Source organism: Phyllopteryx taeniolatus, chromosome 7 (assembly GCF_024500385.1).
Source record: "Phyllopteryx taeniolatus isolate TA_2022b chromosome 7, UOR_Ptae_1.2, whole genome shotgun sequence".
Classification (NCBI taxonomy): Eukaryota; Metazoa; Chordata; class Actinopteri; order Syngnathiformes; family Syngnathidae; genus Phyllopteryx; species Phyllopteryx taeniolatus.
This window is the reverse complement of record NC_084508.1, coordinates 26,491,060-26,507,059: the sequence shown is the minus strand read 5'-3', so window position 1 is coordinate 26,507,059 and position 16,000 is coordinate 26,491,060. Positions and strand designations below refer to the sequence as shown.

Genomic DNA, 16,000 nt, shown 5'->3' with positions numbered 1-16,000 from the left:
ATTAATTTTTATTTATTGCATTAATGTGGTTGTGTTATGTACTGTATAATTTCTGCTGCCTGTGTACTTTCTGCTGCCTCGTGGCTTTTGAAAAAGAGATTTTATCCCTCAATAAGCTTCTACCTGGTTAAATAAATTATCAAATAAAATGTAAAATAAAGCCCCCCCTCGAGCTCCTGGACTGTGAACCCTTCACCTGTCAATCAAATGACGCTGAAAATGAGTTCGCTCAAGTCAACTTCTGGCTGGATATTGATAACGTGTGCCACTGTGGTTATGGTTAAAAAAAATATTATTTTCCCATTTGTGTGTGTTTTGTGGGGAGCACACACACAACTATTTTTATTGTATTGCCTCTCTAGTCTCCCTCAGAAAAGAACACATAAAATGTGTTGGGGTGGATGGTGGAGGTTATGAGCATCACATGACCCAGCAAAAACTCAACAGGTCCATCATCATCACATGACCAGTCTCTTAACGCTTAATAGTTTCTCTTCTATAAACAAGAAGAAATGGCCCCAAGAAGCCAGTGACATCATAAAGTGCAGTGCAGCGCCTTTCTCCATTCATCCCATGCTTGTAATGTTGTGTGATTACCAGCCGCAGGGTGTGTACTCGTCGCATTATACAGGACGTCTTGTGTCAGTATAATACAAGAATGCCTTTATGTTTTCTGCTTTAGGCTATATGGAGTATATGGGCATGAATTGAGGGTATATAGATCTGTATACATTTTAGTCCTTGAAATGAGAAGTAGAGTAAAAGTGACCCAGTTTATGCTTATCCACAAATGTTAAATGAAATACAATCAGACTAAAAAGGCTTCTTAAATTAAACGTTTTTTTTTTTTTGCATAAAAGGAGATAATATCTTGTGAATGTCATTGGAAAGAAATGTAAAAAAAATTCTGAACAGTGGACCACCACTATTTGCGGGGGATAGAGACCTGCCAGGACCACAAATAGCAAAAATCTGCAGATGCCCTTTATGATTGCATTCGGAAAGAAATTATGAATTAATAATTTAAAAAAATATATTTTTAAACCAAAATAATTTTTTAATAAGCAGGCAGAAACCATCAATAAGCGTATTCGGGGTTGCCCGACAAGACAAAAAAAAAAAAAAGACAAAACAAAACAATTTCAAAAAAATCGCGGATAGGCGAATCCGCGGGTGCCGAACCGCGAGTATGAGAGGGTCCACTGTATTTGCAGTAAAGGTGACAAGCTTTGCAAATTGGGCAGGACTTGCACAGTTTGGTTTTATGGGTTTGGACTCACCTGGCAACCTCGTTTCTCAATCTCATGGATGCATTTGCTTATAAGCAGCGGCACCAAGAGTCCAGTGTCCTCCCTCTCCACCACCCGCCATGCCTCCACACCAAAGACTTGGGGCTCCCTGTTGCCATCTGGTCTTCCATCGAAGGAGTTCTGCCACTGCTCCATAAGGTTCAACTTGACATATATCAGCCCGCGAGGTTCCAGCTTAACTGCCAGCTGGTGGGAGCGTATTACCCTGAAGAGTGCAGGTAGGACCACTGTGCCGTGACAGCAGACACGATTTCGCCTTGGCGTAGGCTCCCAGCTGAACACAACAAGCTTCAAATGCTGGGCATTCTCCAGCTCGATATTGAAGGTGTGGTCCATCCCCAAGAAGGTAGTTCGACAGGTAAGTAGCGCAGTCCGTGCTTTGTTAACGGAGTCCACTTGAATGGCGCAGTAGACATCGCGAGAGTCAATGCGAGGCGGTTTGAGGTCCTCAGCACCATAAAAGTGCAGGCTCATCAGTCCAGAGATGTACTGGCTACATTTGGGCTGCTCTGTGAAACTATAATGTCGGAAAGCATCTATGTCCAAATCTGTACCATTTAGTTTTGAGCTTCCACTTGGTCCTTCTATGTCCTTACATCTGCCTCCCTTGCCCTCAACAGGACAGTGCTTCCCAGATTTAGCCACCAGCTCTGGTGAATCGCCATCGCTTAAGTATCCACCTTTAGTGGCAGATTTGGAGCTGGCATTGTTTTTCTTCTTATTGAAGCTGTGCTGTGTGGACACGCTGCTGTCCAAGTGGTAGCGTGAGATCACATTTCGGCTGGCAAGCCCAACACCAGATACAATCAATCGTTGAGGGCCTGCACTATGGGATGTGGCATCAGACCCCCCACCTGTGGCTCGGAGTGAATGGGATCTGTGCTCTAAGTAACTACTTCCACTGCTGTTACTGCTGCTTTGACCCTTAACGCTGAGTTTCCGGCTGAGCTCTGGAAGCTTCTTCATTTTCATGGAGATTTTCCTGACGGTGCGCGGAGACTTGATCTTGTCTGGGAATGACCAGTTGATGGAGCTGATCTTCTTAGTAGGGTTTGGGCTGGAAGGAGGGGAGAATCCAACACTATTGGGCAAGTCAGGAACGTCTACAAAAGCAATGAGATGGTAAAGAGAAGTTAAAAAGGAGACCTCTCATGTTGAATTTATATTATCTTTTGGTAACTCTACCACTACACTGCTACCCCTACTGGAAATATCGACAGCTAGATGAACTCAAAAGTCTACAAAAACATTTTGTCTGACAAATTAAAGAAAGATGCAACCAAACTGATTGGGACAGCCTTTATCATGCAGCATTATAATGACCCAAAATAAGTTAATAAGTTAATCAGGGGAAAGAAGTGGAAGGTTTTACACTGCCCAAGTCAATCTCCTGACTTTATTCAAATAAAGCATTCATGAGTCTATGGTGAAAACAAGAGTAGGCCTGTCACGATAAAAAAAAATTTGAAGACGATATATTTTCCCCAAAACTATCATGATAAACAATAATAGAATTGTTTTTTTATGCCTCTGAAATCATGAAAAATAAGGCCCGCCCACAAGCTGCAAGACTGTGTGGTTGGTCTGTTGAAGACGAGCTCTTCACCTGTCGATCAAATATACGTTGACGTTCACTGTAGTCAACTACTGGCTGAATAAAAGGTGTGCCACTGAGGTTATGTTTAATAAACAGTTAGCTTTCCCGTGTTTGTGTTATTTGGGGACTAAGACACACAACAAATGACTTCGCCACAGTGGAGCGAGCTGGTTAGCTCCTTAGCTCGCGAGCTATTTAGCTCGAAGGCCAGCAAACATAATAAACAGTTAACCTTCGGATGTGTGTTAATTGGGGACAAACCCACACAACAATTCGGAGCGAAGCACTGACCTTTTAAATGACATCAACGCAGTGGAGCGAGCTCTTTAGCTCCTTAACTCGCTAACTCATTTGCTCGCGGGCTGACGAACATAAGAAATAGTTACCTTCACCTTATGTGTCTCTGCTGTGTGAATCTACACACTGCACAGGGAGCAAGGCTGTGGAGTATGGGACGGAGCCAACACCGGCAAGACTGTACTAGTCCGCCGGCGTTCCATTAGCCCACTAGCGGCTACTGACACAGCCGTCCAACTCTGTCGGCTCATGTGTGATCTGCGCGCAGGCTCACCACAACAATGACAATTTAATGAGTCCGGAAAAACTCTCGTGTCCATTTTATTTATGAAACTATAAGTCGAATAGTAATTATTGTGCCTGGCCTTACACAAGAGAATACAAACTTTTGGTCAACCTCAAACACTGTATGGTTCGTCTTCAGCAAAAATAAAGGAATCTGCCTCACTGTTATCATGGTTTCGGAAGGGAGGTTACTTTATTTACCTGTGAGGGAAATTAATACACATTGAAAAAAATGGGACACTTATTGAAGCACTCACACACCGAACCAAAGGCGCAATGTGAATTCCCCGTTCATATACAGCTACTCATAAAGTTATAGCTAAAACCAAGTAATCCAACATGTTAGTATTACTTGACTGTCGATCTACTTGTCCCCAGTGTATGACGATTTACTGTTTATATTATACACAAGCAAAATTATTATTCACTTTTGATGACTTTTTAGTGATCAATTACTGCCCTCAGTACTATGTTACCTATCAGGCAAGTAAAAAGAAAGAGCCGAATCAGAACTTTAAATGGAATTTGCTCACTCATGAGTGACATGTTATTTCCGCATTGGTTAGTTTGAGCCAGTCTTAGACAGAAAAGCACATTATTTCTACAGTTTTAACATGATTCCCTCAGTCATGTACCTGCTTCCTTTGCACTTAGGAGGGAACACCTCGTAGCGGGGGAGCCACAGTTTATGGAGGATTAAGTCTGTATCACATGACTTGGCAAGTCCTTTGATGACTGCTTTTAGAACTCACCTCATTTGGATCACGCAATTATTTTCACTAGATGCTGTATGAAGGCCTAAATGATGCCAAGTCTCAAAATTAAGGATTTGTTTTGGCATTCAATTGTGTTATTAGGTGCTTCTATTAAGCATTTTAAAAACTATGTGGATAACATTTGACACCAGACTGATAACATCTGACACCAGAGTGGTTCTATGGAGAGAGAGATAGACACAAAGAGGAAAGAAGAGAGAGCTCTATTTTCAGCGGGAACCTGCAAGTTATATTTTGGGTCCCACAAGTGAAAGGGAGAGGGCAGATGTGGTGCCAGAGCATGCAGCACAAGATGGGGAGCAGGACAGGGTGTAACCAAATGATGGGGGACAAAGACGCTCCTTGTACAAGCACTGAGAGTTCTGTATGTTGAACTGGAGGGCTGGCAAATGTACAAGTGAACAGTGCTGTACACTCACATTCGTCAGCCAACCATGTTTAGCCTCCTTTCCCCCTTCACTCAGTAGCCTTCCTTATCCAACCTTTCTGCCAATAATAGACACAGAGGCGCTCTTAGAAGAGGAAAATGGGTGGAACGCATAGTAGGTGAAAATTTACCAAATAACAACTAGGGAGGGGTCTTGCAGACACAGGGCCCGCTCAAATCTGAAACATGTTTTCCACTAGAAAAATGCCTTGTACGTCACTGCATGTACAAATTACGACATTATTTATATTAACATTATTCATGTGAAAAACATTTAAAGAAAGAATTTGAAACACTCTTGGCAGCACCAAGTGATCATCCAGCGATATTAACTTGTAAGCATTAAGTGTTGAAAATATCTTAAAAACTTTGCTTGTTGGATCACGTATCGGGTGGCAGTAGCTTATCTCTAGAGATTTGGGCTTTGAAACTAGGGGGGAGGGGGGTGTGATGATTTGAGTCCCGCTGAAATAGAACCTTTAACAAAAGGTATGAAATATTCATGGGGCACTGTATTTGTGTTTGTTTTGACTTGTTTGTTAACCAGCTGGGAACTCCGTGGCTCATGTGCCATGACAGGCAGTTCCACTGATGCCTTAGTGACTCAAACGGTAAAGTGCCGACATCCAACACATTCAGATCCTCAGAAAAATGTAATAGGTTCCTCCTCAACCAGTTTGTGGATTTTTTTTTGTGGATTTGTTTTTTTCCTTAATCTATCTGATTTTGTACATTATTTAATAGTGATGCACCAAAATAAAAAAAATACTGTACTGGCTGAAACCGAAAGCTGAAAATGGGGAAATCAAGACCGAAAACCAAAACACAGATAGAAGTTATTATGCCAATTTTTAGTAAAATTGCATTTATGGCTATAACTGTGGACTAACCTGACTAAAAGCAAGGCATTGCAATTGCATAAATCAATATTAATGCTTCAAAGAATAAATCAATTATAAATGTGAATGTGAGTGCAAATTGTTGCTTGTTTCTATGTGCCCTGCAATTGGCTGGCAACCAGGTCAGGGTGTACCCCGCCTCTCGCCCGAAGTTGACTGGGATAGGCTCCAGCACGCCCGCGACCCTACTGAGGATAAGCGGAATGGAAGATGAATGAATGAATGAATATATTCATAAACAGGTATAATCTGACCATCCAAAAGCTTTAAAATTTTCCAATTCCAATTTAAATTAACAAAGGTCCATTAGTTGAATGATCATCCACTTGAATGCCTTGTTTTCAACTGTGCTTAGTGGTAGCATGTCTTTAGTGATACAATTTGTTTGTTGTTGTCAGATGATGGGGAGGGGTGGGTGCAAGCTACTGCTTCTTGTCAGACTTTAAAAAAACAAAACTCCACGCTCCCAAACTTTTTGGGCCTTTCTTGTCAACAATGTCATCTGTTGTGACTCCCTTTGTTTCTTCTAAGGGAACACTTATTTTATTTCCTTTTTTCAGCAATCTTACACTGCCAAGGCACCGGCTGCAGCAGTAGGCTACAGATATAATAGTCTGTTGCATCTTGCTGCTGATGTGCTGTGTGGGGCAACCTAACTTGGCATGGTTCTAATGAAGGCACACGATTGGTACAACACGGAGAAACTCGCATTATTATTGGCTATTCGTACTGTCTGTCCAAACATAGACGAATGGAATCTATTGAAGTCTACTGAGGTATTTTGAGATATGTGTCTTTATTGTTTCCTTACCGCCATAGCCGCTAAACAGCGGGACTGAGACACCCACAAAGCACGCCACCTTGTTGGTGGCACCTCCAAGCTTTATCCAGAAAAGTGCATTCTGACCGCAGTTTGTGCTCGCGTCATCACAACATCCTGATTCGGCTGTTTTGTTTCAGCGACATTTTGTTTTGTTTCACCATTTCCGGCTGAAAATCTTCGGTGGATGAAAATTTGGTGCATCATGAATATTTAATATTTCTAAATACAGTGGTACCTTGACTGGTGACTTTAATTCATTCTGTAGCCAAGCTCAATTACTCGTACATCAAACCACTTGTAACTCGAAAAGGTACCACCGTGCACTAATTTACGTCTGAAAAATGAGCAAATAATGATAATGTAATATTTACAAACAAACAGCCTCTCACCTTTAATTGGTTAATGCCTGCTGCATTGTGAACAACCGTGAAACACACACACACACACACATAGCTCCTCTAGCCTTTGGCCATGTGGCAGCAACAACCATGAGAGTAACACAATACTTCACTAGCTTAGGTTCAGCTGCGACACTTTGACACACTACCCACCAAGGCCATGTTCCTGGGTCAAAAGCCAAAGGTCTGCATTCCTGTACGTGACATCTGAGCCCTTTAACTGTGTCCACCCTACCACCTACATATGCATATGCATATGCTCTTAGTAAATTAATGTAACATGGAGCTAGAATGCAAGTTCATATGCATACGAGAGGAAAACACATGCATGAATTGCCCAGGAAGCTACACTGGGCACCCTGCCTCTAACACCTGCCAACACAGGCGAGGAATTTATGACGAGGGCCTTTCACAACACTGGCACCAGTCAGGTGCAGCGGAAGGGTGTGTTTGAGAGATGACATGATCAAGTAGGATATGGTTCATTTGTCACGTTAGCACTGGCTCTGTATTTTAAATGTAAAAAGTGACAGTCCGACTGTGAGGTTGTATTTTATGATAATAATTTACTGTCTATGATAATGCCAAAGTCTAAGTCCACTTGCTTTCATCGAGGAGTGTGAGTGTTATGTCCACAAAAAAACGTGTGTTAAAGGTAAAAACCAACACGGGCATTGTGTGCAGAGTAAATAAACTGGTGAATGGCACACTTCTCCAAGAGTTTCTTCACTTGGGGACCACTTGATTCTGCTCTGTGCTACTTCCTATCCACTTGGCTCAAACCCATCAGAAGGCCTTTCAGAGGCCGCAGGAGCTTGGCCGCTTAATCACGATGGTTACAAAACCCTGCTAATATATCCAAGCATGCATGCCTTCTCTCTAGCACAACATGGCCACTTGCCAAAGCAGCCGTCATGTGGTTAAACGCCATTGCAGCCATTTGTGCCCTGCCTCAACTATAGCAGAAGAGTAACTGCACTGGTCAAAGTAACACCAGTCCAGTAAAGCCTCACTATTTGCAGGGAATAGGGACCAAGTCCTACTGCGAATAGCGAAAAAAATGTAAGTAATAGACAGGCGTCTCAGGAGGGGAAAGCAGTGCACCACCAACACTGTGTATAGTGGGGATGGGGCACTGCTGACCTCGACTCGGGACGTTGCGAGTCGGTGGGGAGAATACCTCAACTCCACCGACACACCTTCCCATGAGGAAGCAGAGTCTGGGTTCTCTGAGGCGGGCTCTCCTATCTCTGGGGTTGAGGTCACCGAGGTGGTTAAAAAGCTCCTTGGTGGCAAGGACCCGGGGGTGGATGAGATTCACCCGGAGTTCCTAAAGGCTCTGGATGTTGTGGGGCTGTCCTGGTTGACACGCCTCTGCAACATCACGTGGACATCGGGGACAGTGCCTCTGGATTGGCAGACTGGGGTGGTGTGTTCCAACTACAGGGGGATCACACTCCTCAGCCTCCCTGGTAAGGTCTATTCAGGGGTGCTGGAGAGGAGGGTCCGTCGGGAAGTCAAATCTCAGATTCAGGAGGAGCAGTGTGGTTTTCGTCCTGGCGAACAGTGGACCAGCTCTACACCCTCGGCAAGGTCCTCGAGGGTGCATGGGAGTTCGCCCAACCAGTCTACATGTGTTTTGTGGACTTGGAGAAGGCGTTCGACGTGTCCCTCGGGGAGTCCTGTGGGGGGTGCTTCGGGAGTATGGGGTAACGAACCCCTTGATAGAGGCTGTTCCGTCCCTGTACGACCGGTGTCAGAGCTTGGTCCGCATTGCCGGCAGTAAGTCGGACTCGTTTCCGGTGAGGGTTGGACTCCGCCAAGGCTGCCCTTTGTCATCGATTCTGTTCATAACTTTTATGGACAGCATTTCTAGGCGCAGCCGAGGCGTAGAGTGGGTCCGGTTTGGTGGCCTTAGAATTGCATCTCTGCTTTTTGCAGATGATGTGGTTCTGTTCGCTTCATCAAGCCGTGATCGCCAACTCTCACTGGAGCGGTTCGCAGCGGATCGGTGCAGCGTCTGCAGTGATGCAGACTTTGTATCGGTCCGTTGTGGTAAAGAAGGAGCTAAGCTGAAAGGCGAAGCTCTCGATTTACCGGTCAATCTACATTCCTACCCTCACCTATGGTCAGGAGCTGTGGGTTGTGACCGAAAGAACAAGATTCCGGATACAAGCGGCCGAAATGAGTTTCCTCCGCAGGGTGTCCGGGCTCTCCCTTAGAGATAGGGTGAGAAGCTCGGTCATCCGGGTGGATCTCAGAGTAGAGCCACTGCTCCTCCACATCGAGAGGAGCCAGATGAGGTGGCTGGGGCATTTGATTCGGATGCCTCCCGGACGCCTCCCTGGTGAAGTGTTCCAGGGACGACCCAAGACACGCTGGAGAGACTACATCGCTCGGCTGGCCTGGAAACGCCTCGGGATCCCCTCGGAAGAGCTGGAGGAAGTGGTTGGGGAGAGGGAAGTCTGGGCGTCCCTGCTAAAGCTACTGCGCCCGCGACCCGACCTCGGATAAGCGGTAGAAAATGGATGGATGGATGGATGGATACACACCCCTCCACCAAATTTTTTTTATAATGGTCTATGTTAATATATTAAACTCTAAATATACCACAAACTACTATCCTAAAATACTTTAATATCATTTCAAATTCATCTTACAGTATTTAGTTATCCCAAAGTACAATGATCTTAAAGAGTCGAGATTTATCAGTTCAACACACTTCCTTGACACCAATTACCGGTATTACTCTACTTTTCTATTAGCCAGGGCTTTGGAGGCACCTTGTGGTATCTTACAATAGAGAGAATGAAAATACGCCCGAAAACCATGAATAAGTGAATTCTTCAGCGAATAGCTGAGTATAGGTGCCATAGCAAAAAAGCTCAAATTTGTGAATGGCAAACCACCAATTGGCAGGCGTTCAATGGATATGGAAATGGAGCTGAACATTAAAAAACATTTTTAAAATGTTGATAGGGTTTGAATGTATATAAAATAGACCTTTGAAATTGAAAAGGTTTAGCAATAGTCCAACTTGAAAATGTACTTGAAATGTAAAGAAAACTATAATATGTGGAACAAAAATCCCAAACTCTAATGGCCATGGGGCGAAATGAGGCAAGAAAAGATTTGTTTACCTCATTCTTTTCTGGACTTATGCGATTTCTGACTGTGTAAAAATGCTTCCTAAACATTACACGTAAGACGTAAACAATAAAACTATAATATGTTAAACTGTATTATGTGTTCAAAGGTTGCGATGTAGTAGACAACTGCAAGAGCTATCACTGTACAGAAATTGATAACTCCTTCATCTGGGAATGAATGTAATCATGTAATCATCATTTTGCCCTATGTTTTGAGACCAGTTTCTGCGATTCTAAGTTCCGGCTTAACATAGCCAATATAATTTGAAAAAACCTGTTTAATTGTTTTATGATGCAGCAGAATAATGACATAAGGGAAAGTAATATCATTACCATTGCTGCTATTTGCCGTAAATGAGAAAATCGTATCTTGTCTAAGCATGTAATTTAAGTGAGGCTTTTATGTGAGCTTAATAGAGAAATCAGCAATTTTCTTAGGGCTGCTGTGATTCAGAGAAAACTATGAGGCAAATACATATGTGACCTAAAGTACACATCAAACACCAGACTATGGAATCTACTCTGGATTTAGAGTGTTGTTCTCACAATGTTGCTCCGCTGTCTTGTTGACTCCCTCACAGCCAAACCATGCAGCCGTCCGCCAAGATAAGATTCTTGATTTTAACTCAGAGACACTGGAGCTCGGGTGTAACTTTAGCAGCATGGGCTGATTCTTGAATGCAACAGACAGTGAGTGCAAAACAACCCCCAGAAAGAAAAAAAATAATGATCCCATTCCAAGTGCTGGCCAAGTGAGATTCCACAACCTGCCACCAAAGAGAACATGAGATTGGGAAGGCACCATGCTCACTACTCCCGGAGTCCATCAATCATTATTCCCCATATAAACAGGGCTTTCAAATGGAGAAAAGGTCAGTCAATAGGCAGCAGATGAGTCTGGAGTGCATCCGGTGAGGGAGAAAAGAACCAGCCAGCTGACCAGAGGAAAACTATAGTCAAAGAGAGTCATCTACATCTGTACTGCTTCATTAATTCATCACACGACTTATTTGTGCTCATACAACAAAAGCCCTGTCCAATCTTCACCCCTGCAAATAAAGTGAAGTCTATACACGCTGATAATCATGAAGAATCAAAAGCAGAAGACACAGAAAAGATGGGCTCAAAAGGGTGGAGAGGAACACTGAGGCTGTGTTCACATTTTTGGATTGAAAGACGTTGCCTGTGACTGGATCAGAGGTTGTTATTCTCAAAGAGACTTTTGGTGTATTTGCAAAGATGTGGGGAGGAAACTCATACCAAATGCTTCTATACTGTGGTTACTATATTGCACATTGCATGTATCTAGTATTTACTGTGTGTACAATGTACTAATGCAACATTTTCACACATCTGAGCCAAAAGGCCTCTTTATCTGATTAATCAATGGAAACCGTCCTGCCTGTGTAACACAATGCTTCCTTATGAAAAGCTTCTTCATAGCTCCAATGCTACATCCTCCCCAGGGTTGGTGAAAATTGGCAATGTTTGGTTTATACATAATAATACTGGCAAACAACCCACAAGACAGATGTGGGGGAAATATATCAACCACAACAAACTACCACAGAGATGTATGTTCTCTGAGAAACATATAATGACATTTTGAAACCCTTTTCCCCAAAAAAAGTTTTGGCAATTATTTTACATAGCAAATGCGTTTTGGTGATAGAAAATACAGGCATTTGGAAAACTGTTCTCAAAGTGGAAGTTTTTCAAAACAACAGTTTCTGTGTTGATGTCACAGGGGTGTCAAACTGTCATGGGCCACACTGTAGTGATGGTTTTCCTTAGAGGGCCGTTATGACTTTGAAACCATATAAATGTATAATCTAGGCATTACATGATCAGGATTTTTGGGACCGATCACTGAGTTTAAAAAAAGCAATAACCGATCACCGATCCGATCACAAGATGGAGCAATGTGTCTATTTAAATGACTTGTTCATTTACTGTATATACTTGTGTACTGTATTCTGAGTAGGCTTTACACTATCGGGATTTTTGGGGCCGATCACCGATCAGCGAGTTGAAAAAAACGATAACCGATCACCGATCCGATCACAAGATGGAGTAATGTGTCTATTTAAATTACCTGTTCATTTACTGTATATACTTGTGTACTTAATTGCTCAAAAAAATTGCAATTAATAATGTATCTTTGTTTATGCCAGTGAGGCATAGTGACAGACAGAACACATGATAAATGGTCTACTGTTAGATGGCAGGAAGCACATACAGTAATTAATGTATCCACTTTTTGTGACATTTTTGTTTGTTGGTGTTCCGTGAGAGTTTTCAATTGTAAAATATGTTCCCTGGCTCCATAAAGGTTGGAAATCACTGCTCTCGTCAGATCGTGTATTCAAATCAATCAGGTCTAACCAACATTACATGACAGAAATAATGGGTGCTAACTTACTGTAATTAAATTACTTTATTTTTAATTAAATTACTTCACCCACACCGAAACTTTTAGAGCATGATTTGACAGAACGGCGGCATGTTTACGTCCAACCGTTCGTGGTACCTCTAGCTTGCTAGGCTACATAATGTTTTGTTGCCTACTTGCGAGCCGTATCGTATTAAAAGTACGGGAACATACCTCAAGCAAGCCTTAAATGAATGTCCTCTCCTGCCCTGAGCACCGGTGACCACCAACACACGTTTTTCCCCATTTTGTCCTTATAATACAAAGTCAGCGCGCTCCACTCTTGTTGTCGGTAACGAGTGTATCCGGTCGCATTTGAGTTGACAAGATAAAGTCCAATGATCGTAAAAAAACGGGATGCGGTGGTATCGGAATACAAGATTTTATTGCAGTAGTCTGACATAGTGCAATCATGAAAGAGCAAATTTGTCTTGTAGTCTGATTCGGCCATTACGTGTCGTCTGTCTCAAACCGCCGACGTTTTTTTTTTTTTTTAATAACTTTATTGGCCGTCAGATATTTCCAATACTACGTCAAAAGACGCGCGGCAAGGCTAAAAATAAACTAGCTTTTGGTTTCAAATATACTGTGCACGATGGCGACGCGGAGTAAATGTCTTTTGCGGAGCCGATAGATAACGTCATTGATCGGATCGGCGAATTATGACATTAAAGCCAATCAGCCGATCAGCATAAAATGCTAAATATCGGCCGATACCGATCAGCCCGATAAAATCGGTGTAAAGTCTAATCCTGAGTATCTTCAAAAGTACTCTCTAGTCAGGTCATGTATTCTAATCAGTCAGGTCAAACTAACATTACAACATGACAGAAATAATGGGTGCTAACTTACTGTAATTAAATCACTTTATTGTGATTCAATTACTTCACACACCGAAACTTTAGAACATGATTCAACATAACGCCGGCATGTTTACATACAACCGTTAGTTCTAACACCAGCTTGCTAGCCTACATAACGTTTTGTTTCCTGCTTGCGAGCAGTATCGTATTAAAAGTATGTGAACATACCTCAAGCAATCCTTGAATTAAAGTCCTCTCCCGAGCACCGGTGACCACCACCACACGTTTTTCCCCATTTTGTTCTTATAATAAACACAACGCGACCCATTGTTATTGTCGTCGCCATGGTAACGAGTGTATCTGGTCGCGTTTGAGTTGATAACATAAAGCCCTGTGATCGTAAAAGACGGGATGCAGTGGTATCGGCATACAAGATTTTATTACAGTAGTCTGACGTAATGCGGCACGGTGGTCGACTGGTTAGAGCGTCAACCTCACAGTTCAATCCCCGGCCCCGCCTGTGTGGAGTTTGCATGTTCTCCCCGTGCCTGCGTGGGTTTTCTCCGGGCACTCCGGTTTCCTCCCACATCCCAAAAACATGCATTAATTGGAGACTCTAAATTGCCCGTAGGCATGACTGTGAATGCGAATGGTTGTTTGTTTCGATGTGCCCTGCGATTGGCTGGCAACCAGTTCAGGGTGTACCCCGCCTCCTGCCCGATGACAGCTGGGATAGGCTCCAGCACGCCCACGACCCTAGTGAGGAGAAGCGGCTCAGTAAATGGATGGATGGATAGTCTGACGTAGTGCAATCGTGAAAGACCAAATTTGTCTTGCAGTCTGAGCCACCTATTATGTGTTGTGTCTCAGACGTGTTGTCTGTCCCACACCGTCAACATGTTTTTTTTTTTTTATAATTTTATTGGCGGTCAGATATTTACAGTACTATGTCAAAAGACACACGACAAGGCTAAAAATAAACTATCTTTTGGATTCAAATATACTGTATATATTGTACACGATGGCGACACGGAGTAAATGTCTTTTGTCTTTTGAACGGATCGCCGAATTATGACATTAAAGCCAAATCAGCCGATGAGCATAAAATGCTAATTATCGGCAGATAACAATTAAGCCGATCAGATCGGTGTAAAGTCCAGTATAATCGCCTCATCTTATTAGTAAATACAGTATATACACAAAAAAGATGCATAACTACTTTTGAAATATGAAGTCAAGGAAAACAGTTTGTTCAACCTATTTTAAAAAGTGGTTTGTAAAAAAAAAAAAAAAATGCGTTATTAAAAGTGAAGACAATTTGCAAATTTGGAACAGATTTCTAGCAAGAAACATTGAAGATGACAAACATAATTTGCTTTTGCGGGCCACATAAAATGATGTGGCGGGCCCCGGGCCTTGAGGTTGACATCTGTCACGTAAGTGTTCAATGTGGGCATTTGGGAGCATGGCACAACCAAAACAATGGCCAGACGATTGATGATTTTGATGTTTGACCTTTCAAAGTGCTTAATTTACTGCACTACGACTGCAACCCGCACACATTAAGTCATACCTCGACAAGTTGTTGTTGTTGTTTGTTTGTTTGTTTGTTTTAGGGTGGCACGGTGGGCGACTGGTTAGAGCATCTGACTCACAGTTCTGAGGACTGGGGTTCAATTCCCGGTCCCGCCTGTGTGGAGTTTGCATGTTCTCTGGGCACTCCGGTTTCCTCCCACATCCCAAAAACTTGCATGGCAGGTTAATTGACAACTATAAATTGCCCGTAGGTGTGAAGGTGAGTGCGAATGGTTGTTTGTTTGTTTGTATGTGTGTATCATAAAGTATATTGTAAGATGCTTTATATGCATTGCAAATGTATCCTATCGTACTGTTAGAAATGTGCATCACATGGGACTTTAAAAATTGTAATACTTCTTGTTTTAACTCGATTGTTGCCATGTAAACATACTCTAACAATCCCACTTTATTTTCCAAAATCTGCATCCACAAGAAATATAATGTAGTCAATAATGTGAAGCAGAATGAAGGTCTCATCAAACCCACAGGAATTAATTGTAAAGTCAAAAAGGCAACAGAACTGAAGGCAGTTCCGGAGTTAAGGGGTGGTGTATGTTAAAAAGCACGGAGCGACCTCTTCTCATTTTCATAGTCACCATAGTGGTACACGTCAACCACAATATCACTGAACAGACTGACTCTTGTTCAACAGAACCAATTCACACACAATATAAGCCATTACATGGTGTAAATGGGGAAATTATGGTAACCAGATCACAAGTAGGTCACAGCTAAATGTGAACATTAAAAATCACTTCCACAGACATACAAAGAACATTTGTTATCTGGCAAAAGTGTTGTACATGCAACTGCCACCCCCAATTACTGCCACTGATATATTTAAGCAGCATGAAAAATCATATTAGACGAGCAGATTTCAATCAGCTAATGTCGACAAAAATACCTTAAATTCAATTTGCTGGGTGTGTGTGTGTGTCATTATTATTAATGGTAGTGGACTTGAACTCAGACTCATTTGGTTTCATGATCCTTAACCAACAGAGAAGGTCTCGGGAATGGAAAATTCCTGCGCCATACAAGATGCACAAATAGGAAGCCGATCTAGAAATAATTTAACAAGAGAATGGTTACAATTGCATTTAAATAAGTGAGCAGTTTTCAATAGAATATTTTGGGCAAAAATTACTCCTAAACTCATTCCTCATTCTTGCAATGAAACTGTTGCTAGGAGCACTAAATCTTAAGTATTAGATTTCCCCAGCATAC

The 16,000-nt window shown here is 42.4% G+C and overlaps 1 protein-coding gene across 2 annotated transcripts in view; it reads right to left on the bottom strand.

The window, feature by feature from the left end:
- Nucleotides 1-16,000, bottom strand: part of syde2 (synapse defective 1, Rho GTPase, homolog 2 (C. elegans)) — a 61,312-nt gene that overhangs the window by 31,474 nt on the left and 13,838 nt on the right. For both annotated transcript variants that reach the window (XM_061778611.1, XM_061778610.1), the window contains exon 4: nucleotides 1,281-2,413. In XM_061778611.1, coding sequence (XP_061634595.1) covers nucleotides 1,281-2,413 — 1,133 coding nt within the window. The remainder of the gene's footprint in view (nucleotides 1-1,280; nucleotides 2,414-16,000) is intronic.